This window comes from Silurus meridionalis, chromosome 16, assembly GCF_014805685.1.
Source record: "Silurus meridionalis isolate SWU-2019-XX chromosome 16, ASM1480568v1, whole genome shotgun sequence".
NCBI classification, from domain to species: Eukaryota; Metazoa; Chordata; class Actinopteri; order Siluriformes; family Siluridae; genus Silurus; species Silurus meridionalis.
In genome coordinates this window covers 13,230,417-13,255,216 of record NC_060899.1, presented here as the reverse complement: position 1 = coordinate 13,255,216, position 24,800 = coordinate 13,230,417, and the positions used below count along the sequence as shown (strand labels likewise).

The 24,800-nt window shown below is 39.8% G+C and overlaps 3 protein-coding genes across 5 annotated transcripts; all 3 read right to left on the bottom strand.

Annotated features, from left to right (window-relative positions):
* Positions 1–545: 545 nt before the first annotated feature.
* Positions 546–23,381, bottom strand: LOC124399299 (tubulin alpha-1A chain-like). Of its 3 annotated transcripts, none has more exons than XM_046870155.1 (4): positions 2,906–3,056; positions 1,900–2,122; positions 1,678–1,826; positions 546–1,595 (listed from the first exon to the last, which is right to left on the bottom strand). In XM_046870155.1, the coding sequence occupies exons 1-4, from the start codon at positions 2,906–2,908 to the stop codon at positions 621–623; spliced, it is 1,350 nt and encodes a 449-aa protein (XP_046726111.1). In that variant the 5' UTR covers positions 2,909–3,056; the 3' UTR covers positions 546–620. The 3 variants fall into 3 exon arrangements, with proteins under 3 accessions (XP_046726111.1, XP_046726109.1, XP_046726110.1); XM_046870153.1 differs by lacking the exons at positions 546–1,595; positions 1,678–1,826; positions 1,900–2,122; positions 2,906–3,056 and adding exons at positions 6,706–7,798; positions 7,886–8,034; positions 8,151–8,373; positions 9,040–9,142; XM_046870154.1 differs by lacking the exons at positions 546–1,595; positions 1,678–1,826; positions 1,900–2,122; positions 2,906–3,056 and adding exons at positions 20,695–21,788; positions 21,876–22,024; positions 22,138–22,360; positions 23,288–23,381.
* Positions 10,734–13,163, bottom strand: LOC124399297 (tubulin alpha-1A chain-like). Its single transcript, XM_046870151.1, has 4 exons — positions 13,071–13,163; positions 12,179–12,401; positions 11,914–12,062; positions 10,734–11,826 (listed from the first exon to the last, which is right to left on the bottom strand). The coding sequence occupies exons 1-4, from the start codon at positions 13,071–13,073 to the stop codon at positions 10,846–10,848; spliced, it is 1,356 nt and encodes a 451-aa protein (XP_046726107.1). The 5' UTR covers positions 13,074–13,163; the 3' UTR covers positions 10,734–10,845.
* LOC124399298 (tubulin alpha-1A chain-like) lies at positions 14,934–17,306 on the bottom strand. The gene is made up of 4 exons (XM_046870152.1): positions 17,250–17,306; positions 16,360–16,582; positions 16,095–16,243; positions 14,934–16,007 (listed from the first exon to the last, which is right to left on the bottom strand). Exons 1-4 carry the CDS (start codon positions 17,250–17,252, stop codon positions 15,027–15,029), a joined length of 1,356 nt encoding a protein of 451 aa, XP_046726108.1. The 5' UTR covers positions 17,253–17,306; the 3' UTR covers positions 14,934–15,026.
* Positions 23,382–24,800: the final 1,419 nt, after the last annotated feature.

The window sequence follows — 24,800 nt, the reverse complement described above, 5'->3', positions numbered from 1 at the left end:
CAAGAAGGACTCAAAGGGAATACTTTTTCATTGGCAATACACAATCACCTTGTTTGTCAAATTATTTGCCAGTGAATTCCCAAAGTGGTCACATCTGGGTACATTCAGTAGACTAATAACCACAGAAAAGGTACATCCTTTTGTAACTCAATGACTTGTACACTTAAGAACATTGTATTCTACAGGTGCAGGTTTGTCATTTCACTTTGTGGCTTTTCACTCATGTAGGAAAAGCCACAAAGCATACAGATGTTCAAAAGGTTGTTTGATCTTTAGGAAACAGTCATTCACTAATGGCATACATTTCCACCTGCAGCTTTTATTATTGCACCCTTTAAAGATGGAAACACATTTACCAAGAACAAAGGTCCATTTTGCTTTCTTATTTGGAAAACTTCCATAGAAGATGGAAGTTTGATCTTTTGTTAAAATTATTATAAGCCAAACAGGATGTCTACACGTTAAATAAGTCTTATAACCGTGACTATTTTCATGCTGGTAAAACAAAAATAAAAAAGTTGTAATAATGGAGACAAAACTGCAGAGAAAGTTTATCCACCTTTATTTTTTTAGCCCTTGCAACTGATTAACTCTAGCAAAAGAAAGAAATGGTGGTCAACTTAGTACTCTTCTCCTTCCTCTTCTCCCTCTACACTATCAGCACCAACTTCTTCATAATCCTTCTCCAGGGCAGCCATGTCCTCTCGGGCCTCGGAGAACTCACCCTCTTCCATGCCCTCACCGACATACCAGTGCACGAAGGCACGCTTGGCGTACATCAGATCAAACTTGTGATCGAGACGAGCCCAGGCTTCGGCAATGGCCGTGGTGTTGCTCAACATGCACACAGCCCTCTGCACCTTGGCCAGATCTCCACCTGGAACCACAGTGGGAGGCTGGTAGTTGATACCCACCTTGAACCCAGTGGGGCACCAGTCCACAAACTGGATGGTACGCTTTGTCTTGATGGTGGCGATAGCAGCGTTCACATCTTTAGGCACCACATCACCACGGTACAGCAGGCAGCAGGCCATGTACTTGCCGTGACGTGGGTCACATTTAACCATCTGATTGGCCGGCTCAAAGCATGCGTTTGTGATTTCAGACACAGAGAGCTGCTCATGGTAGGCCTTCTCTGCAGAGATCACTGGAGCATAGGTGGCCAGTGGGAAATGAATACGGGGATAGGGCACCAAGTTGGTCTGGAATTCAGTAAGGTCGACATTGAGGGCACCATCGAAACGGAGTGAGGCAGTGATGGAGGACACAATCTGACTAATAAGCCTATTCAGGTTGGTGTAAGAAGGACGCTCAATATCGAGGTTCCTACGACAAATGTCATAGATGGCTTCATTATCAACCATGAAGGCACAGTCAGAGTGCTCTAGGGTGGTGTGGGTGGTCAGGATGGAGTTGTAGGGCTCCACCACAGCAGTAGAAACCTGGGGAGCTGGGTAGATGGAGAACTCCAGCTTGGACTTCTTACCATAGTCAACTGACAGGCGTTCCATCAGCAGGGAGGTGAAACCAGACCCGGTTCCACCACCAAAGCTGTGGAAGACCAGGAAACCCTGCAGACCTGTGCACTGGTCAGCCTAGAGATATAAATGCTAGTTAGCATATGATTTTTCAAAAACATCTATATAAAATTATAACACTGACTCAAACGGTGCTCACCAGTTTGCGGATCCTGTCCAGCACCAAGTCAATCAGCTCCTTGCCAATAGTGTAGTGACCACGAGCATAGTTGTTGGCAGCATCCTCCTTTCCTGTAATGAGCTGCTCGGGGTGAAACAGCTGGCGGTATGTTCCAGAGCGAACCTCATCTAAAACAAAAAAATATTTTAACATCCAAACCACTGCCGACTCAAATTCATGAAATCATAAAATCAATCATACCTATAACAGTGGGCTCCAGATCCACAAACACAGCCCTGGGAACGTGCTTCCCAGCTCCAGTCTCGCTGAAAAAAGTGTTGAAGGAATCGTCGCCACCGCCAATGGTCTTGTCACTGGGCATCTGTCCATCTGGCTGAATGCCATGTTCAAGACAGTAGAGTTCCCAGCAGGCATTACCAATCTGGACACCAGCCTGACCCACGTGTATAGAGATGCACTCACGCTGTGGGAGGACAAAGAGCACAAAGCAAACACATTCATTATTGCTGATTGGGGGAGGGGTTCCTTTGGGTTAAGGCAAACCGACTCACTAGATAGGTTTTAACGTGTCTCTAAGAAGAATTATGTGAATGTTTAACAGTAACAAAACGCTCCACTGACTCAGGGTGAGGAGATTTGGGCAGCCAGCTCGGTCACGAGGAACTCATTAATGCGCAATCCCCGGATGTAAGCGCCCTGGAATGCACCAGTTCCCTTCAGTACTGACCACGTGACCCCGCCTCGCTTTCTAAAAGCGCGTTTCTCTTTAGATTCATCAATCTACAAAACGAATGTGATTTTTTTTTTTTATAATAACGAACAGATTTTAAAACATGTCCAAATTATCTAAAGTGGTATTTTAAAAAAAAAAAGATTTTTTTTTCCTTTGATAATTTGGGCTTCCTAATCAGGATGACTCAGGTTGGTTACAGAAAACGACGTTTTCGGGAAAAACTGTGATCGAATAAATGTCGAATAAACCGAAATGTAATTAATACAGATACGCAGCAAATATGCGCCTTTTAATTGAATAATAAACAATGATTCATGTGTGGAACCTATGTTTAATCAATAACAGGTTATTTATTTATCTAAATAAAATCTCGAATCTGGGATTAGACTCTATAAATTACATTTTAATAAATCATAATATTCTTTTAATATAGCTAAACAGGTGAATCATACACTAAAGTGTCTGGACAATAGCAATTTTAACCTCAGAGGGATAACAAAATATGATACTCACCATTTTGAAGACAGTGGCTTTTATGTGCAGCTAAAAGAAAAAGGAGAAGAGTAGAACTTGAATTCTCACGGCACGACTGTAAGGAGTCCGTAGTGAGAAACACGAAATGGTCTCAAACTTGGGGGTGGAGTTATTTATACTTTTCGGCTCCGCCGACACGAGGCGGAGAATCTTTCCGCTTCCTGTTGTCGTGTCCTGTCGCTCTCTCATTGGTGGAGAACAGCGAAGCAGCACGCAATTGGTGCGCTTAAACGTTTGAATAATTACTTCCTCTGACCTCATTTCCAACGAATGAGGAAGTGTCTGAAAACTGTGACTTAACCAACGTTTATAATGCGTTATATACATAAACGTAGTCTGAAATATATCATAAAAATGTACGGAATATTATCGTAGGAAGATTCAGATATAATTTTAAATGAATAAATCCATCCTAAAACAGGTTTACAGTGAAATTCTAGTCCTGATGATTAGTAATCATGGCGTTGATGTGTTGGTGGTGTATGATTGTACAACACTGAGGTCACATGGAGTCTCTGCGATTTCTAGCTTGACTGAAGTGGTGGTTTTTTATTTTGGAGAAAGGAAAAAAGAATAAAGAGTTAAATCAAATAAAGACACAGTAAATACACTTCAACTTTCACTGTTTGCGTTCAAAATAATAAACCCAGATCACAATTTTCTAGTGCCATAGTGATGAGAATCCAACATCGAAAAAAACGAAAGCAGTAAACAATGAACTCTAAAATAGCTATTTTATTTATATATTATTATTTTTATTATTAATTTTGAATGAAATATTATTTAGAGCACTGTCATGTTTATTTACATTACAATATATTACAAGTTAAAACATTCCTATTAATGCGGGTGTGCAATGCCTGAGTGAAATTCTATTATAAAGATCTTGAAATAAAACGTTAAATTCTTTTACAAGATAAAAAAAATATTTGTGTTTGAAATAATCAGTATCTAAGACAATCAGAATAAGCACAAGCCTTTTACTGAGATGAATTTTCACAGCACAACGTTATATAGTTTGATGTAAAAGATGAATTTGATCCTGCAGCAGACGTTCTTCCAGCATTTTATTACTCTCCTTCATCATCTCCTTCACCTTCAAAGCGCACTAGTCAGAGCTCGCAAACTGCATCTGTAGCAAACTGCATGAACGTCAATATATTTGTTTAGATTTAATAGCTATTTTTTAAATTACACAATTGCTGACAGCAAAGAAGAAATGGACTGAGTCACAGATATACTTACAAGGCCATTTTTTATTAACCTTTCGAGAAAAGCTGGACATCGTGAGAAAAGGTCAATCAAAACATGTTAAAGCAGTTTGTAAGCTTTTTCAAGAACCATTTATGCTGTTGGGTTTTCTTTTCTGTAGAATTTGCACAAAACATACAGTTTGTCCTGATTTCAAATCCACAGGAACAGTGTAATCATTTTCATGGTCGGAGATCTCAAAAAGTACTACAAATGTGCACGGAAAACCCGGGGTCATTTTACGGGGTTGTTATCACCGGTTTTGCTAGACAATGTACTTATGAATCAGTGCATTCATTCCTAATGGTTTAATAGCTGCTGTAGTCGCTCCAGCATTAATACTGCATGGCCTCTACACTCCCAAAAGGGCATCATATGTTTTTGTGGATAGTATTTCTATCATCAAACCCATTTCCAAAACAACACTGACAACAAACCAAAACAAAAGTGGAATTATGAGAAACTGATCTGTGTTTGGGAAGGTGCTTGAGTTCAGTTTCTATGGGTGATATAATACCAAGTGTGAAGCCGGGTATCTTCACCCACATAATTCAGCTCACACCACACTTGGCCTTCTTTTGTTGGCTCTCTGGATTATTTCTTAAATTCAGATATCATGTCCCTGCCTCCATAATTCTATTTGCAAATCATAAGTCCTGCACATACCTGGCTATATTTAACATTTCCTCGGCAAGCCTACCATAATCATAGACCTATTCTTACATGCCCGGGATTCTATATCTAACGAGCTATTTTGATTTTGACCCCACATTAAAACTACAAAAAAGCTTTTTATGTTTTCATATTTCATAATAAAAGGTGCTGACCATTATTCCTAATAGTCCTGATTAATGTGTGAATAAGAAAAATCTCTGAAGTATAATTTTACAGCACGACAACAAAAGACTCGCTGTAACAAAGCGCTTAGAACAACAAAGCTTTCGTTTTTGGTGACGCGTTGCCCTGGCAACTGCGTCTCCTGCATTTCTATTGGTCGAGCTGGAGCAATCCGTTTGCTATTGATTGTAGAGGAGAGAGCGAGGAATAGATCCCGCCCCCAGCCTCAGCCAGTTACCTTCTCAATCACTGACTCAGCGGTTCTAAGTAAGTACTACTTTATATATTTTTACGACAATTTACGACATATCCATTAATATGAACATGAATTGTCACATGTTACGATTTTAAACTATGGTTATATACATAAAGAAATAAAAAATGTTCAGACTGCAAGCATCGTTCATTGTAATTTGTTCTCTCATCTTCCATCTTGTGCTTTTGCCCTTAGAGAGAACTGTCTAATGGGGTAAATAAACATTAGCAATCATGGCGTTGATGTGTTGGTTGGTGTTTTTTTTTTTTTTTTTGGAGAAAGGGAAACAGAACAAAGAGTTAAATCAAATAAAGACACAGTAAATACACTTCAACTTTCACTGTTTGCTTTTAAAATAATACACCCAGATCACAATTTTCTAGTGCCATAGTGATGAGAATCCAACATGGAAATATTGAAAAGTAAACAATGAACTCCAAAAGAGCTATTACCTTTATATATTATTTTGATTATTATATTTTTTTTAATGGAATATTATTTAGAGCACTGTCATTTTACAGCAGATTAAAAGTTCAAAACATTCCTATTAATGCAGGTGTACAATGCCTGAGTGAAATTCGATTATAAAGATCTTGAAATAAAACATTAATTTAAAGTATTTTACACAAATAAAACTGCATCTGTAGCAAACTGCACAAGCTTAAATATATTTGTTTAGACTTAATAGCTATTTTATAAATTCCACAATTACTGACAGTAGAGAAGAAATTGATTGGGTCTCAGATATACTTACAAGGCCATTTTTTTTATTAACCTTTCAAGATAAGCTGGACATTGTAAGAAAAGGGCAATCAAAACATGTTAAAGCAGTTTGTAAGCTTTAAAAAAAAAACATTTATGCTGTTGGGTTTTCTTTTCTGTAGAATTTGCACAAAACATACAGTTTGTCCTGATTTCAAATCCACAGGAACAGTGTAATCGTTTTCATGGTCCGAGATCTCAAAAAGTACTACAAATGTGCACGGAAAACCCGGGGTCATTTTACGGGGTTGTTATCAATGGTTTTGCTAGACATCATGTAAGCGGTGCTGCTATGGCTGCAGTGAAAGGAGACTTGCTGAATTGTGTTAATTGGGTTTCTTGCTTTGGTCATGGTGTTCATTCTCGCTGAATTTATTAATAATATTGATGGTTTCTATAGCCATGGTATCATAATGATGGTATTAATAGATGTAATAATTTAGTTAAGACACCACTGAAAGACTAGGTGTAAAAGGCACTGTACAATATTTAATACACATTAGGCCTCAAATACAGGCCCATGCAGCTGTGATAAAATAGAATTCTTTTGTTGCACTCATGCAATGCCTAAATGAAATCATTATAAACGTTATCTTAAATTAAATCAGAATGTGCTAAATGTGAATGTAAAATCTTTTATATATATAAAATAATAATTACATTAGACACACAGTAGAATACAAGCCCTTTACTGCAATGAAATAGTTTTTCCAGCACAATGTTATTTAGTTTGTTGTAAATGATGAATTTCATCTTGCAGCAGGCAATGAATTCCTTCCAGCATTTTAGTACTCCTCTCCTTCTTCCTCTCCCTCACCTTCAATGGAGTCAACACCGACTTCTTCATAATCCTTCTCCAGGGCAGCCATGTCCTCTCGGGCCTCAGAGAACTCGCCCTCTTCCATGCCCTCACCGACATACCAGTGCACGAAGGCACGCTTGGCGTACATCAGATCAAACTTGTGATCGAGGCAGGCCCAGGCTTCGGCAATGGCCGTGGTGTTGCTCAACATGCACACAGCCCTCTGGACCTTGGCCAGGTCTCCACCTGGAACCACAGTGGGAGGCTGGTAGTTGATACCCACCTTGAACCCAGTGGGGCACCAGTCCACAAACTGGATGGTACGCTTGGTCTTGATGGTGGCGATAGCAGCGTTCACATCTTTAGGCACCACATCACCACGGTACAGCAGGCAACAGGCCATGTACTTGCCGTGACGTGGGTCACATTTAACCATCTGATTGGCCGGCTCAAAGCATGCGTTTGTGATTTCAGCCACAGTGAGCTGCTCATGGTAGGCCTTCTCTGCAGAGATCACTGGAGCATATGTGGCCAGTGGGAAATGAATACGGGGATAGGGCACCAAGTTGGTCTGGAATTCAGTAAGGTCGACATTGAGGGCACCATCGAAACGGAGCGAGGCAGTGATGGAGGACACAATTTGACCAATCAACCTATTCAGGTTAGTGTATGTAGGACGCTCAATATCGATGTTCCTACGGCAAATGTCATAGATAGCTTCATTGTCAACCATTATGGCACAATCTGAGTGCTCTAGAGTGGTGTGGGTGGTCAGAATGGAGTTGTAGGGCTCCACCACAGCAGTAGACACCTGAGGAGCTGGGTAGATGGAGAACTCCAGCTTGGACTTCTTACCGTAGTCAACAGACATGCGTTCCATCAGCAGGGAGGTGAAACCAGATCCGGTTCCACCACCGAAGCTGTGGAAGACCAGGAAACCCTGCAGACCTGTGCACTGGTCAGCCTGTAAAAAGAATATTATAAAATACATTCATGTCAATCAGTTATATTTCTAACTATAGTTAATGTGAGCCAGTTCACAGACACTCACCAGCTTGCGGATTCTGTCCAAAACCAGATCAATAATTTCTTTGCCAATGGTGTAGTGACCACGAGCGTAGTTGTTTGCAGCATCCTCCTTTCCTGTGATGAGCTGCTCAGGGTGGAACAGCTGACGATACGTTCCAGTGCGAACCTCATCTACATAAAAACAGACCATATTATATCACATTGTGAAGCAGACCACCACCAATGACCTCTTAGCTTGATCACATTAACAGGCACAGTCCTGTACCATAAGAGCTCAAGCCACCTACCTATAACAGTGGGCTCCAGATCCACAAACACAGCCCTGGGAACGTGCTTCCCAGCCCCAGTCTCACTGAAAAAAGTGTTAAAGGAATCGTCTCCACCACCGATGGTCTTGTCACTGGGCATTTGTCCGTCCGGCTGGATGCCGTGTTCGAGACAGTAGAGTTCCCAGCAGGCATTGCCAATCTGGACACCAGCCTGACCCACGTGGATTGAGATGCATTCACGCTGTTGAAGGAGTGTTTCAGAAATAAGAATGATTGAATGAATAATCCTAAACAATAATTTTATCTAGAAATTATGAAAATCTATCATTTTTTTAATTGCTTGGAAATAATCTGTATTTATGTTTCAGTGCATTAATTTCTAATGGTTTAATAGCTGCTGTAGTCGCTCCAGCATTAATACTGCATGGCCTCTACACTCCTAAAAGGCATCATGTGTTTTTGTGGATTGTATTTCTATCATCAAACCCATTTCCAAAACAACACTGACAACAAACCAAATCAAAAGGGTTTTGGAATTATGAGAAACTGATCTGTGTTTGGGAAGGTGCTTGAGTTCAATCTCTCTGGGTGATATCATGCCAAATGTGAAGCCGGGTATCTTCACCCATATAATTTAGCTCACACCACACTTGGCCTTCTTTTGTTGGCTCTCTGGATTATTCCTTAAATTCAGATATCATGTCCCTGCCTCCATAATTCTATTTGCAAATCATAAATCCTGCACATACCTGGCTATATTTAACATTACTTTGGCAAGCCTACCATAATAATAGACCTATTCTTACATGCCCGGGATTCTATATCTAACGAGCTATTTTGATTTTGACCCCACATTAAAACTACAAAAAGCTTTTATGTTTTCATATTTCATAATAAAGGTGCTGACCATTATTCCTAATAGTCCGGATTAATGTGTGAATAAGAAAAATCTCTGAAGTGTAAAATTTACAGCACGACAACAAAAGACTCGCTGTAACAAAGCGCTTAGAACGACAAAGCTTTCGTTTTGGTGACGCGTTGCCCTGGCAACTGCGTCTCCTGCATTTCTATTGGTCGAGCTGGAGCAATCCGTTTGCTATTGATTGTAGAGGAGAGAGCGAGGAATAGATCCCGCCCCCAGCCTCAGCCAGTTACCTTCTCAATCACTGACTCAGCGGTTCTAAGTAAGTACTACTTTATATATTTTTACGACAATTTACGACATATCCATTAATATGAACATGAATTGTCACATGTTACGATTTTAAACTATGGTTATATACATAAAGAAATAAAAAATGTTCAGACTGCAAGCATCGTTCATTGTAATTTGTTCTCTCATCTTCCATCTTGTGCTTTTGCCCTTAGAGAGAACTGTCTAATGGGGTAAATAAACATTAGCAATCATGGCGTTGATGTGTTGGTTGGTGTTTTTTTTTTTTGGAGAAAGGAAACAGAACAAAGAGTTAAATCAAATAAAGACACAGTAAATACACTTCAACTTTCACTGTTTGCTTTTAAAATAATACACCCAGATCACAATTTTCTAGTGCCATAGTGATGAGAATCCAACATGGAAATATTGAAAAGTAAACAATGAACTCCAAAAGAGCTATTACCTTTATATATTATTTTGATTATTATATTTTTTTTAATGGAATATTATTTAGAGCACTGTCATTTTACAGCAGATTAAAAGTTCAAAACATTCCTATTAATGCAGGTGTACAATGCCTGAGTGAAATTCGATTATAAAGATCTTGAAATAAAACATTAATTTAAAGTATTTTACACAAATAAAACTGCATCTGTAGCAAACTGCACAAGCTTAAATATATTTGTTTAGACTTAATAGCTATTTTATAAATTCCACAATTACTGACAGTAGAGAAGAAATTGATTGGGTCTCAGATATACTTACAAGGCCATTTTTTTTATTAACCTTTCAAGATAAGCTGGACATTGTAAGAAAAGGGCAATCAAAACATGTTAAAGCAGTTTGTAAGCTTTTAAAAAAAACATTTATGCTGTTGGGTTTTCTTTTCTGTAGAATTTGCACAAAACATACAGTTTGTCCTGATTTCAAATCCACAGGAACAGTGTAATCGTTTTCATGGTCCGAGATCTCAAAAAGTACTACAAATGTGCACGGAAAACCCGGGGTCATTTTACGGGGTTGTTATCAATGGTTTTGCTAGACATCATGTAAGCGGTGCTGCTATGGCTGCAGTGAAAGGAGACTTGCTGAATTGTGTTAATTGGGTTTCTTGCTTTGGTCATGGTGTTCATTCTCGCTGAATTTATTAATAATATTGATGGTTTCTATAGCCATGGTATCATAATGATGGTATTAATAGATGTAATAATTTAGTTAAGACACCACTGAAAGACTAGGTGTAAAAGGCACTGTACAATATTTAATACACATTAGGCCTCAAATACAGGCCCATGCAGCTGTGATAAAATAGAATTCTTTTGTTGCACTCATGCAATGCCTAAATGAAATCATTATAAACGTTATCTTAAATTAAATCAGAATGTGCTAAATGTGAATGTAAAATCTTTTATATATATAAAATAATAATTACATTAGACACACAGTAGAATACAAGCCCTTTACTGCAATGAAATAGTTTTTCCAGCACAATGTTATTTAGTTTGTTGTAAATGATGAATTTCATCTTGCAGCAGGCAATGAATTCCTTCCAGCATTTTAGTACTCCTCTCCTTCTTCCTCTCCCTCACCTTCAATGGAGTCAACACCGACTTCTTCATAATCCTTCTCCAGGGCAGCCATGTCCTCTCGGGCCTCAGAGAACTCGCCCTCTTCCATGCCCTCACCGACATACCAGTGCACGAAGGCACGCTTGGCGTACATCAGATCAAACTTGTGATCGAGACGAGCCCAGGCTTCGGCAATGGCCGTGGTGTTGCTCAACATGCACACAGCCCTCTGGACCTTGGCCAGGTCTCCACCTGGAACCACAGTGGGAGGCTGGTAGTTGATACCCACCTTGAACCCAGTGGGGCACCAGTCCACAAACTGGATGGTACGCTTGGTCTTGATGGTGGCGATAGCAGCGTTCACATCTTTAGGCACCACATCACCACGGTACAGCAGGCAACAGGCCATGTACTTGCCGTGGCGTGGGTCACATTTAACCATCTGATTGGCCGGCTCAAAGCATGCGTTTGTGATTTCAGCCACAGTGAGCTGCTCATGGTAGGCCTTCTCTGCAGAGATCACTGGAGCATATGTGGCCAGTGGGAAATGAATACGGGGATAGGGCACCAAGTTGGTCTGGAATTCAGTAAGGTCGACATTGAGGGCACCATCGAAACGGAGCGAGGCAGTGATGGAGGACACAATTTGACCAATCAACCTATTCAGGTTAGTGTATGTAGGACGCTCAATATCGATGTTCCTACGGCAAATGTCATAGATAGCTTCATTGTCAACCATTATGGCACAATCTGAGTGCTCTAGAGTGGTGTGGGTGGTCAGAATGGAGTTGTAGGGCTCCACCACAGCAGTAGACACCTGAGGAGCTGGGTAGATGGAGAACTCCAGCTTGGACTTCTTACCGTAGTCAACAGACATGCGTTCCATCAGCAGGGAGGTGAAACCAGATCCGGTTCCACCACCGAAGCTGTGGAAGACCAGGAAACCCTGCAGACCTGTGCACTGGTCAGCCTGTAAAAAGAATATTATAAAATACATTCATGTCAATCAGTTATATTTCTAACTATAGTTAATGTGAGCCAGTTCACAGACACTCACCAGCTTGCGGATTCTGTCCAAAACCAGATCAATAATTTCTTTGCCAATGGTGTAGTGACCACGAGCGTAGTTGTTTGCAGCATCCTCCTTTCCTGTGATGAGCTGCTCAGGGTGGAACAGCTGACGATACGTTCCAGTGCGAACCTCATCTACATAAAAACAGACCATATTATATCACATTGTGAAGCAGACCACCACCAATGACCTCTTAGCTTGATCACATTAACAGGCACAGTCCTGTACCATAAGAGCTCAAGCCACCTACCTATAACAGTGGGCTCCAGATCCACAAACACAGCCCTGGGAACGTGCTTCCCAGCCCCAGTCTCACTGAAAAAAGTGTTAAAGGAATCGTCTCCACCACCGATGGTCTTGTCACTGGGCATTTGTCCGTCCGGCTGGATGCCGTGTTCGAGACAGTAGAGTTCCCAGCAGGCATTGCCAATCTGGACACCAGCCTGACCCACGTGGATTGAGATGCATTCACGCTGTTGAAGGAGTGTTTCAGAAATAAGAATGATTGAATGAATAATCCTAAACAATAATTTTATCTAGAAATTATGAAAATCTATCATTTTTTTAATTGCTTGGAAATAATCTGTATTTATGTTTCAGTGCATTAATTTCTAATGGTTTAATAGCTGCTGTAGTCGCTCCAGCATTAATACTGCATGGCCTCTACACTCCTAAAAGGCATCATGTGTTTTTGTGGATTGTATTTCTATCATCAAACCCATTTCCAAAACAACACTGACAACAAACCAAATCAAAAGGGTTTTGGAATTATGAGAAACTGATCTGTGTTTGGGAAGGTGCTTGAGTTCAATCTCTCTGGGTGATATCATGCCAAATGTGAAGCCGGGTATCTTCACCCATATAATTTAGCTCACACCACACTTGGCCTTCTTTTGTTGGCTCTCTGGATTATTCCTTAAATTCAGATATCATGTCCCTGCCTCCATAATTCTATTTGCAAATCATAAATCCTGCACATACCTGGCTATATTTAACATTACTTTGGCAAGCCTACCATAATAATAGACCTATTCTTACATGCCCGGGATTCTATATCTAACGAGCTATTTTGATTTTGACCCCACATTAAAACTACAAAAAAGCTTTTTATGTTTTCATATTTCATAATAAAAGGTGCTGACCATTATTCCTAATAGTCCGGATTAATGTGTGAATAAGAAAAATCTCTGAAGTGTAAAATTTACAGCACGACAACAAAAGACTCGCTGTAACAAAGCGCTTAGAACGACAAAGCTTTCGTTTTTGTTGGAGCGTTGCCCTGGCAACTGCGTCTCCTGCATTTCTATTGGTCGAGCTGGAGCAAGCCGCTTGCTATTGGTTGGAGAGGAGAGAGCGAGGAATAGATCCCGCCCCCAGCCTCAGCCAGTTACCTTCTCAAACACTGACTCAGCGGTTCTAAGTACTACTGTATACATTTTTACGACAATTTACGACATATCCATGAATACATGAACATGAATTGTCACATGTTACGATTTTAAACTATGGGTTATATACATTGAGAAATTAAACATGTTCAAACTGCAAGCATCGTTCATTGTAATTTGTTCTCTCATCTTCCATCTTGTGCTTTTGTCCTTAGAGAGAACTGTCTAATGGGGTAAATAAACATTAGCAATCATGGCGTTGATGGTTGGTGTTGTATGATTGTACAATACTGAGGTCACAGCGACACACTGCGATTTCTAGATTAACTGAGGTGTTTTTTTATTTTTGGAAAGAGGGAAAAAGAATAAAGAGTTAAATCAAATAAAGACACAGTAAATAAACTTTCACTGTTTGCTTTTAAAATAATACACCCAGATCACAATTTTATAGTGCCATAGTGATGAGAATCCAACATGGAAATAATGAAAAGTAAACAATGAACTCCAACATAGCTATTATCTTTATATATTATTTTGATTATTATTTATTTTTATTGAAATATTATTTAGAGCACTGTCATTTTACAGCAGATTACAAGTTCAAAACATTCCTATTAATGCGGGTGTGCAATGCATGAGTGAAATTCGATTATAAAGATCTTGAAAAAAAACATTCATTTAAAGTCTTTTACCCAAATATAAAAAAAAAAAAAATTGTTTTAAATAATCAATATGTCATTAAACTGCATCTGTAGCAAACTGCACAAGCTTAAATATATTTGTTTAGACTTAATAGCTATTTTCTAAATTCCACAATTGCTGACAGTAGAGAAGAAATTTATTGGGTTGCAGATATACTTACAAGGCCATTTTTTAATTAACCTTTCAAGATAAGCTGGACATCGTAAGAAAAGTTAAATCAAAACATGTTAAAGCAGTTTGTAAGCTTTTAAAAAAAAACATTTATGCTGTTGGGTTTTCTTTTCTGTAGAATTTGCACAAAACATACAGTTTGTCCTGATTTCAAATCCACAGGAACAGTGTAAATCATTTTCATGGTCGGAGATCTCAAAAAGTACTACAAATGTGCACGGAAAACCCGGGGTCATTTTACGGGGTTGTTATCACCGGTTTTGCTAGACATCATGTAAGCTGTTCTGCTATGGCTGCAGTGAAAGGAGACTTGCTGAATTGTGTTAATTGGGTTTCTTGCTTTGGTCATGGTGTTCATTCTCGCTGAATAAGATCCTTGTCTGTGATGCAGCGCTTTGTTGTACTGAATTTATTAATAACATCAATGGTTTCTATAGCCATAGTATCATAATGATAATATTAATAGATGTAATGATTTTGTTAAGACACCACTGAAAGACTAGGTGTAGAAGGCACTGTACAATATTTAATACACATTGGGCCTCAAAAACAGGCCCATGCAGCTGTGATAAAATAGAATAATTCTTTTGCAGTCATGCAATGCCTGAGTGAAATCATTATAAACGTTATCTTAAATGAAATCAGAATGTGCTAAATGTGAATGTAAAATCTTTTACCCACAGAAAAACAATTTGTGTTTGAAATAATAATTACATTAGACACACAGTAGAACATGCCCTTTACTGCATTGAAATAGTTTTTCCAGCACAATGTTATTTAGTTTGTTGTAAAAGATTAATTTTATCCTGCAGAAGGCAATGACTTTCTTCCAGCATTTTAGTACTCCTCTCCTTCTTCCTCTCCCTCACCTTCAACGGAGTCAACACCGACTTCTTCATAATCTTTCTCCAGGGCAGCCATGTCCTCTCGGGCCTCGGAGAACTCACCCTCTTCCATGCCCTCACCGACATACCAGTGCACGAAGGCACGCTTGGCGTACATCAGATCAAACTTGTGATCGAGACGAGCCCAGGCTTCGGCAATGGCCGTGGTGTTGCTCAACATGCACACAGCTCTCTGGACCTTGGCCAGGTCTCCACCTGGAACCACAGTGGGAGGCTGGTAGTTGATACCCACCTTGAACCCAGTGGGACACCAGTCCACAAACTGGATGGAACGCTTGGTCTTGATGGTTGCGATTGCAGCGTTCACATCTTTAGGCACCACATCACCACGGTACAGCAGGCAGCAGGCCATGTACTTGCCGTGACGTGGGTCACATTTCACCATCTGATTGGCCGGCTCAAAGCATGCGTTTGTGATTTCAGCCACAGTGAGCTGCTCATGGTAGGCCTTCTCTGCAGAGATCACTGGAGCATAGGTGGCCAGTGGGAAATGAATACGGGGATAGGGCACCAAGTTGGTCTGGAATTCAGTAAGGTCGACATTGAGGGCACCATCGAAACGGAGCGAGGCAGTGATGGAGGACACAATCTGACCAATCAACCTGTTCAGGTTAGTGTATGTAGGACGCTCAATATCGAGGTTCCTACGGCAAATGTCATAGATGGCTTCATTATCAACCATGAAGGCACAGTCTGAGTGCTCTAGAGTGGTGTGGGTGGTCAGGATGGAGTTGTAGGGCTCCACCACAGCAGTAGAAACCTGGGGAGCTGGGTAGATGGAGAACTCCAGCTTGGACTTCTTACCGTAGTCAACAGACATGCGTTCCATCAGCAGGGAGGTGAAACCAGACCCGGTTCCACCACCGAAGCTGTGGAAGATTAGGAAACCCTGCAGACCTGTGCACTGGTCAGCCTGAAAAGAGAATAGTATAAAATACATTTATATTAATCAGTTATATTTCTAACTAAAGTAAATGTGAGCCAGTTCACAGACACTCACCAGCTTGCGGATTCTGTCCAAAACCAGATCAATAATTTCTTTGCCAATGGTGTAGTGACCACGAGCGTAGTTGTTTGCAGCATCCTCCTTTCCTGTGATGAGCTGCTCAGGGTGGAACAGCTGACGATAAGTTCCAGTGCGAACCTCATCTACATAAAAACAGACCATATTATATTACATTGTGAAGCAGACCACCACCAATGACCTTTTAGCTTGATCACATTAACAGGCACAGTCCTGTACCATAAGAGCTCAAGCCACCTACCTATAACAGTGGGTTCCAGATCCACAAACACAGCCCTGGGAACGTGCTTCCCAGCCCCAGTCTCACTGAAAAAAGTGTTAAAGGAATCGTCTCCACCACCGATGGTCTTGTCACTGGGCATTTGTCCGTCCGGCTGGATGCCGTGTTCGAGACAGTAGAGTTCCCAGCAGGCATTGCCAATCTGGACACCAGCCTGACCCACGTGGATTGAGATGCATTCACGCTGTTGAAGGAGTGTTTCAGAAATAAGAATGATTGAATGAATAATCCTAAACAATAATTTTATCTAGAAATTATGAAAATCTATCATTTTTTTAATTGCTTGGAAATAATCTGTATTTATGTTTCAGTGCATTAATTTCTAATGGTTTAATAGCTGCTGTAGTCGCTCCAGCATTAATACTGCATGGCCTCTACACTCCTAAAAGGCATCATGTGTTTTTGTGGATTGTATTTCTATCATCAAACCCATTTCCAAAACAACACTGACAACAAACCAAATCAAAAGGGTTTTGGAATTATGAGAAACTGATCTGTGTTTGGGAAGGTGCTTGAGTTCAATCTCTCTGGGTGATATCATGCCAAATGTGAAGCCGGGTATCTTCACCCATATAATTTAGCTCACACCACACTTGGCCTTCTTTTGTTGGCTCTCTGGATTATTCCTTAAATTCAGATATCATGTCCCTGCCTCCATAATTCTATTTGCAAATCATAAATCCTGCACATACCTGGCTATATTTAACATTACTTTGGCAAGCCTACCATAATAATAGACCTATTCTTACATGCCCGGGATTCTATATCTAACGAGCTATTTTGATTTTGACCCCACATTAAAACTACAAAAAGCTTTTATGTTTTCATATTTCATAATAAAAGGTGCTGACCATTATTCCTCATAGTCCGGATTAATGTGTGAATACAAAATCTCTGAAGTGTAAAATTTACAGCACGACAACAAAAGACTCGCTGTAACAAAGCGCTTAGAACGACAAAGCTTTCGTTTTTGTTGGAGCGTTGCCCTGGCAACTGCGTCTCCTGCATTTCTATTGGTCGAGCTGGAGCAAGCCGCTTGCTATTGGTTGGAGAGGAGAGAGCGAGAATAGATCCCGCCCCCAGCCTCAGCCAGTTACCTTCTCAAACACTGACTCAGCGGTTCTAAGTACTACTGTATACATTTTTACGACAATTTACGACATATCCATGAATACATGAACATGAATTGTCACATGTTACGATTTTAAACTATGGGTTATATACATTGAGAAATTAAACATGTTCAAACTGCAAGCATCGTTCATTGTAATTTGTTCTCTCATCTTCCATCTTGTGCTTTTGTCCTTAGAGAGAACTGTCTAATGGGGTAAATAAACATTAGCAATCATGGCGTTGATGGTTGGTGTTGTATGATTGTACAATACTGAGGTCACAGCGACACACTGCGATTTCTAGCTTAACTGAGGTGTTTTTTTATTTTTGGAAAGAGGGAAAAAGAATAAAGAGTTAAATCAAATAAAGACACAGTAAATAAACTTTCACTGTTTGCTTTTAAAATAATACACCCAGATCACAATTTTATAGTGCCATAGTGATGGGAATCCAACATGGAAATAATGAAAAGTAAACAATGAACTCCAACATAGCTATTATCTTTATATATTATTTTGATTATTATTTATTTTTATGGAAATATTATTTAGAGCACTGTCATTTTACAGCAGATTACAAGTTCAAAACATTCCTATTAATGCGGGTGTGCAATGCCTGAGTGAAATTCGATTATAAAGATCTTGAAATAAAACATTAATGTAAAGTATTTTACCCAGATATAAAAAAAAATGTGTTTTAAATAATCAATATGTCATTAAACTGCATCTGTAGCAAACTGCACAAGCTTAAATATATTTGTTTAGGCTTAATAGCTATTTTCTAAATTCCACAATTACTGACAGTAGAGAAGAAATTGATTGGGTCTCAGATATACTTACAAGGCCATTTTTTTTTTATTACCCTTTCAAGATAAGCTGGACATCGTAAGAAAAGGTCAATCAAAACATGTTAAAGCAGTTTGTAAGCTTTTAAAAAAAAACATTTATGCTGTTGGGTTTTCTTTTCTGTAGAATTTGCACAAAACATACAGTTTGTCCTGATTTCAAATCCACAGGAACAGTGTAATCGTTTTCATGGTCGGAGATCTCAAAAAGTACTACAAATGTGCACGGAAAACCTGGGGTCATTTTACGGGGTTGTTATCACCGGTTTTGCTAGACATCATGTAAGCTGTTCTGCTATGGCTGAAGTGAAAGGAGACTTGCTGAATTGTGTTAATTGGGTTTTCTGCTTTGGTAATGGTGTTCATTCTCGCTGAATGAGATCCTTGTCTGTGATGCAGCGCTTTGTTGTACTGAATTTATTAATAACATCGATGGTTTCTATAGCCATAGTATCATTAATGATAATATTAATAGATGTAATGATTTAGTTAAGACACCACTGAAAGACTAGGTGTAGAAGGCACTGTATAATATTTAATACACATCAGGCCTCAAATACAGGCCCATGCAGCTGTGATAAAATAGAATTCTTTTTTTGCAGTCATGCAATGCCTGAATGAAATCATAATAAACGTTATCTTAAAATAAATCAAAATGCGATAAATGTGAATGTAAAATCTTTTACCCACATTAACCTTCGTCTTATGTTAGCTTTCTGTTACTACCTCTTATGTTAACGGGTCGGTTTTGACCCGTGTCTTAAAACAGTCATAAAATACCCTCTAAACTATTATTTATCATCCAATCTGTTTCCTACCTCTTGGTTACCTTGTTAGGTTTCCTTACCCATGAAAATATTGCTTTTAATATTTTTGGTGTGGCCCCCTGGGCCTTTCATTTGATAGCATACCTCTCGTTTTCAATTAAAAGAAAGTGTAAATAGAACCTCAAGAGAATTATATAAATAAATTAAAGATTGTTATGTTGCCTGACTGTTACTAAGGGGTATTAGAACACATCTCTAAATTAAAAAAATTAAAAATAAAAATTATTTTAATATTATTAACTATAGTAACATCTATGGTGTTCGGGTCAATTTTGACCCATATATTTTTACTCCAAAAAAAAGGCAAAAAAGGTTTTGTTTTTTTTTAAATAGAGCTTTAATAGAAATACTAAATTAAACTAGTAATAATAAAAAATATATAGATTTGCAGTCAAACAAAACAACCAATCAAGCAAATCAAGTACTAGCCCCCAAAATAAGTCTTTGTTTGCAAAAACATACATGTGGATGTGTGTGTTTAGATGCATGTGTGGCAAAAACTTGCAGAGATATTGTTTTCAGTAGAAGCACAATATGTTTGTCTTTCTGTCCTTATTGCTAGGGCAGACCTGACACCTCTTTCTTTTAGAATCAGGTGGCTTCAGTGGGGTTGTGGCTGTTGCTGTTGCTGTGCTGGTTGATGTTGAGGCAGGGCTGGCTGAGAAGGATGCTGGTGCTGATGCTCCTTGAGTTGCTGATGGCATGGATAGAGTGCTAGGTGAACTCTGCAGCTGTCTAACCATGGCTGCGTCTCAGCTTCGCTCAATGGGTGTCTTGACTAAGGAACGTCCTAGCTCCTCAAGAAACATTCTTCGCTTGTTTTTTTTTTTGGTTGAGGTCCACCCTAGCTGGATGTGGTGCTCTTCATCAGACTCATCAGATGTGTCTGTGTCTCCTGGTTCATCTCTATCACGATGCTGCTCTGTGTCCTCTGTCTCATTTTCAGCAAAGAGATAATCTCAATCTTCTCATTTTTTGCATGCTGCAAACTGGATATATGCACTCTGCAAGTCACCAACTCTAAACTGAATTGGTCTTATGCATGTCTTACATGTCCATTTTTGTTTGTTTGTTTTTGTTTGTTCAGGGAAGGCGACAAACAGGCAAAGAGAGAAGCCCCTAAGTGAAGCTTACAGGGTTAGGAGAGGAGCTGACTCTCAGTGAGCTGTTGTCTAACTGTGTTAGTGAGCTGACAGTGTGTTTATGATTTTAGATTTAGCACTAATTATTGTTTTAAAATGTTATATTATAACTGGGTCAAAACCGACCCTAACACCACAAAGGTTATAATTTTAATCAGAGAAATTTATAATTTAGTTAAAGAGATTTTTTTTGTTTTATTTTGTTTAAATAGAGGTTCCTGACAAAGTAAAAAAAACCTTGATGCAATAAACAAATTTATGTGGTACTTCTGTGCATTTAAAACTACAAACGGGTCGGTGCCGACCCTAACACAAGAGGAAGGTTAAAAAACAATTTGTGTTTAAAATAATAATTATGTAAGACAGACAGTAGAAACACAAGCCCTTTACTGCAATGAAAAAGTTTTTACAGCACAATTTTATTTAGTTTTATGTAAAAGATGAATTTCATCTTGCAGCAGGCAATGACTTCCTTCCAGCATTTTAGTACTCCTCTCCTTCCTCCTCTCCCTCGCCTTCAACGGAGTCAACACCAACTTCTTCATAATCCTTCTCCAGGGCAGCCATGTCCTCTCGGGCCTCGGAGAACTCGCCCTCCTCCATACCCTCACCGACATACCAGTGCACGAAGGCACGCTTGGCGTACATCAGATCAAACTTGTGATCGAGACGAGCCCAGGCTTCAGCAATGGCCGTGGTGTTGCTTAACATGCACACAGCCCTCTGCACCTTGGCCAGGTCTCCACCTGGAACCACAGTGGGAGGCTGGTAGTTGATGCCCACCTTGAACCCAGTGGGACACCAGTCCACAAACTGGATGGTACGCTTGGTCTTGATGGTGGCGATAGCAGCGTTCACATCTTTAGGCACCACATCACCACGGTACAGCAGGCAGCAGGCCATGTACTTGCCGTGACGTGGGTCACATTTCACCATCTGATTGGCCGGCTCAAAGCATGCGTTCGTGATTTCAGCCACAGTGAGCTGCTCATGGTAGGCCTTCTCTGCAGAGATCACTGGAGCATATGTGGCCAGTGGGAAATGAATACGGGGATAGGGCACCAAGTTGGTCTGGAATTCAGTAAGGTCGACATTGAGGGCACCATCGAAACGGAGTGAGGCAGTGATGGAGGACACAATCTGACCAATCAACCTATTCAGGTTAGTGTATGTAGGACGCTCAATATCAACATTCCTACGGCAAATATCATAGATAGCTTCATTGTCAACCATTATGGCACAGTCTGAGTGCTCCAGGGTGGTGTGGGTGGTCAGAATGGAGTTGTAGGGCTCCACCACAGCAGTAGACACCTGAGGAGCTGGGTAGATGGAGAACTCCAGCTTGGACTTCTTACCGTAGTCAACAGACATGCGTTCCATCAGCAGGGAGGTGAAACCAGACCCGGTTCCACCACCAAAGCTGTGAAAGATCAGGAAACCCTGCAGACCTGTGCACTGGTCAGCCTGTAAAAAGAATATTATAAAATACATTTATATTAATCAGTTATATTTTTAGCTATAGTTAATGTGAGCCAGTTCACAGACACTCACCAGCTTACGGATTCTGTCCAAAACCAGATCAATAATTTCCTTGCCAATGGTGTAGTGACCACGAGCGTAGTTGTTTGCAGCATCCTCCTTTCCTGTGATCAGCTGCTCAGGGTGGAACAGCTGACGATAAGTTCCAGTGCGAACCTCATCTAAAACGAAATAAACAGACCATATTATATCATATTATGAAGTAGACCACCACCAATGACCTTTATTACATTAACAGGCACAGTCCTGTACCGTAAGAGCTCAAGCCACCTACCTATAACAGTGGGTTCCAGATCCACAAACACAGCCCTGGGAACGTGCTTCCCAGCTCCAGTCTCGCTGAAAAAAGTGTTGAAGGAATCGTCTCCACCACCGATGGTCTTGTCACTGGGCATTTGTCCGTCCGGCTGGATGCCGTGTTCGAGGCAGTAGAGTTCCCAGCAGGCATTACCAATCTGGACACCAGCCTGACCCACGTGGACTGAGATGCATTCACGCTGTTGAAGGACAGAACATATTTAAGTATATGTTAAATAAATAAAATAAATTTGCAGTTATTTTTAAATGAAAATAAACCCAGATTATTTCAAGCATTATTTTTTGCATCTAACCCAGCCATTAGGGTTGCACAAGCCAGTGCACTCTTAGTGCCGGTCCCAAGCCCGGATAAATGGGGAGGGTTGCGTTAGGAAGGGCAATTCCAGCGTATAACATGTGCCAAATCAAATATGCGGATCAGGAATATGTTTATGGATGTGGTGAGGGAAGACATGTAGGTGGTTGAGGTGGGGGAGGTGGATGTGGAGGACAGGGGGGTATGGAGGGAGATGATCCTCTGTGGCGACCCCTAATGGGAGAAGCCAAAAGAAGAAGAATTTTCTGCTTCATCTGCCTATAAGGACAGTAAATTGTGTGATCAGTGCATCCATTTCTAATGGTTTAATAGCTGCTGTAGTCGCTCCAGCATTAACACTGCATGGACACTACACTCCTAAAAGGCCCATATGTTTCTGTGGTTAGCATTTCTGTAAATCAAACTCATATAGAAAAAAAAAGCATCAAAGGGAAGGTGCTGGAGCTCATTTTGCCCTGGTGATATCATGCCATGTGTGAAGCCGGGTGTCTTCACCCACATAATTCAGCTCACACCACACTGGGGCTTTTTTTTTTGTTGGCTCTCTGCATCATCTCTCAAATTCAAATATCATATCCCTGCCTTCTTAAATCTATTTGCAAATGATAAATCCTACATATACCTGGCTATATTTAACATTCCCTCGGCAAGCCTACTATTATCAAATACCTATTCTTACATACCCGGGATTCTATATCTAACGAGCTATTCTGATTTTGACCTACATAAAAATACAAATAGGCTTTTTATGTTTAACTATTGCATATAAAACAAAAAAAAAAGTTCTGACCATTGTTCCTAATAGTCTTGATAGTGTAAATGAGAAAAAAAAGTATCCGATGTGTAATTTTACAGCGCGACAACAGGCGATGTAGGAATAGACTTTGAACGACGCGAGCGCCTCTATTTATGGACGCGTTGCCATGGCAACGACGTCTCCTACATTTCTATTGGTCGAGCTGGACATAGCCGTTTACTATTGGTTGGACAGGAGAGAGCGAAGAATAGATCCCGCCCCCAGCCTCAGCCAGATACCTTCTCAAACACTGACTCAGCGGTTTTACTTATATATTTGTATGTACGTACTGCTTTAGGCATTTATAATTTTTTAGGACAATTTACGACATGTTTATAAATATACGAACACGAATAGTCACATGTTAGACATTTAAACTATAGTTATAAACTAATAAATAAAACATGTTCAGACTGCAAGCATCTTTTATTGTAATTTTATTCTCTCATCTTCCATCTGGTGCTTTAGTCCTTAAGAGTGCAATGTCTAATGTGGTAAAGAAACATAACTATTTAACAGTGGTGAGCCATCAGGGCCAACAAGGCCGTCCCTGCTGGACTGAACACTTAGAATCACACATTTTTATATATTTTTTCAGTATTATGTATTAAATCATTCCCAGTAGTGTATTATATTTATTTCATAACTTTACTCTTGTTTGCACTGCTTCCAGTAGTGTATGTTTATGTTAGAACACTTTGCTAGAGTCAATGATATCTGCCTTGTGGTCTTCAGAATCAACAGTGTGGGGACCTGTACCTTCAAATACATGAGAATAAAGCTATTACTTTAACCAATCAGATTTTGGATTGGAGAACATTGGCCATCTACCTGGCTTACAAAAACGTATGCATTTTCATGTCTTCTGACCAGGTGGTCTGAAAGCTCACTAGTTAGAGCTTGAAAACTGCATCTGTATGAAACTGCACAAGATTAAATAAATTCGTTTAGGCTTAATAGCTGTTTTTTTTTTTTTCCCCAATGACTGACCGCAAATAATAAATTGGTTGGGTCACAGATATACTTACAAGGGCATTTTCAAGACAAACATTTTAAGAAAAGCTAGACAATATGAGGAAGGGTCAACCAAAATCATTTAACTTGTTAATAAGCTTGATCAAGAATGATTTATTTTGTCGCATTTTCTTTCATGTGCAATTTGCACAAAAACACAATTTTCTGTAATTTCAAATCCACAGGAACACCGTCATCTTTTTCATGGTCAGAGAACTCAAAAAGTATTACAAATGTACACAGAAAACCCGGCATCGTTTTATGTGGTTGATATAATAGTTTTTCCAGAGATGATGTATGGGGTGCAGCTGTGGCTTCAGTGAAATGAGACTTGCTGAATTGTGTTAAATGGGTTTCTTGCTTTGGTAATGATGTTCATTTTTGCTGCATGAGATACTTGTCTGTGATGCAGCTCTCTGTTGTACTGCATTTATGAATATTATTGATGGTTTCTATAGCCATGGTGTCATAATAATGGTATGAAGAGATGTAA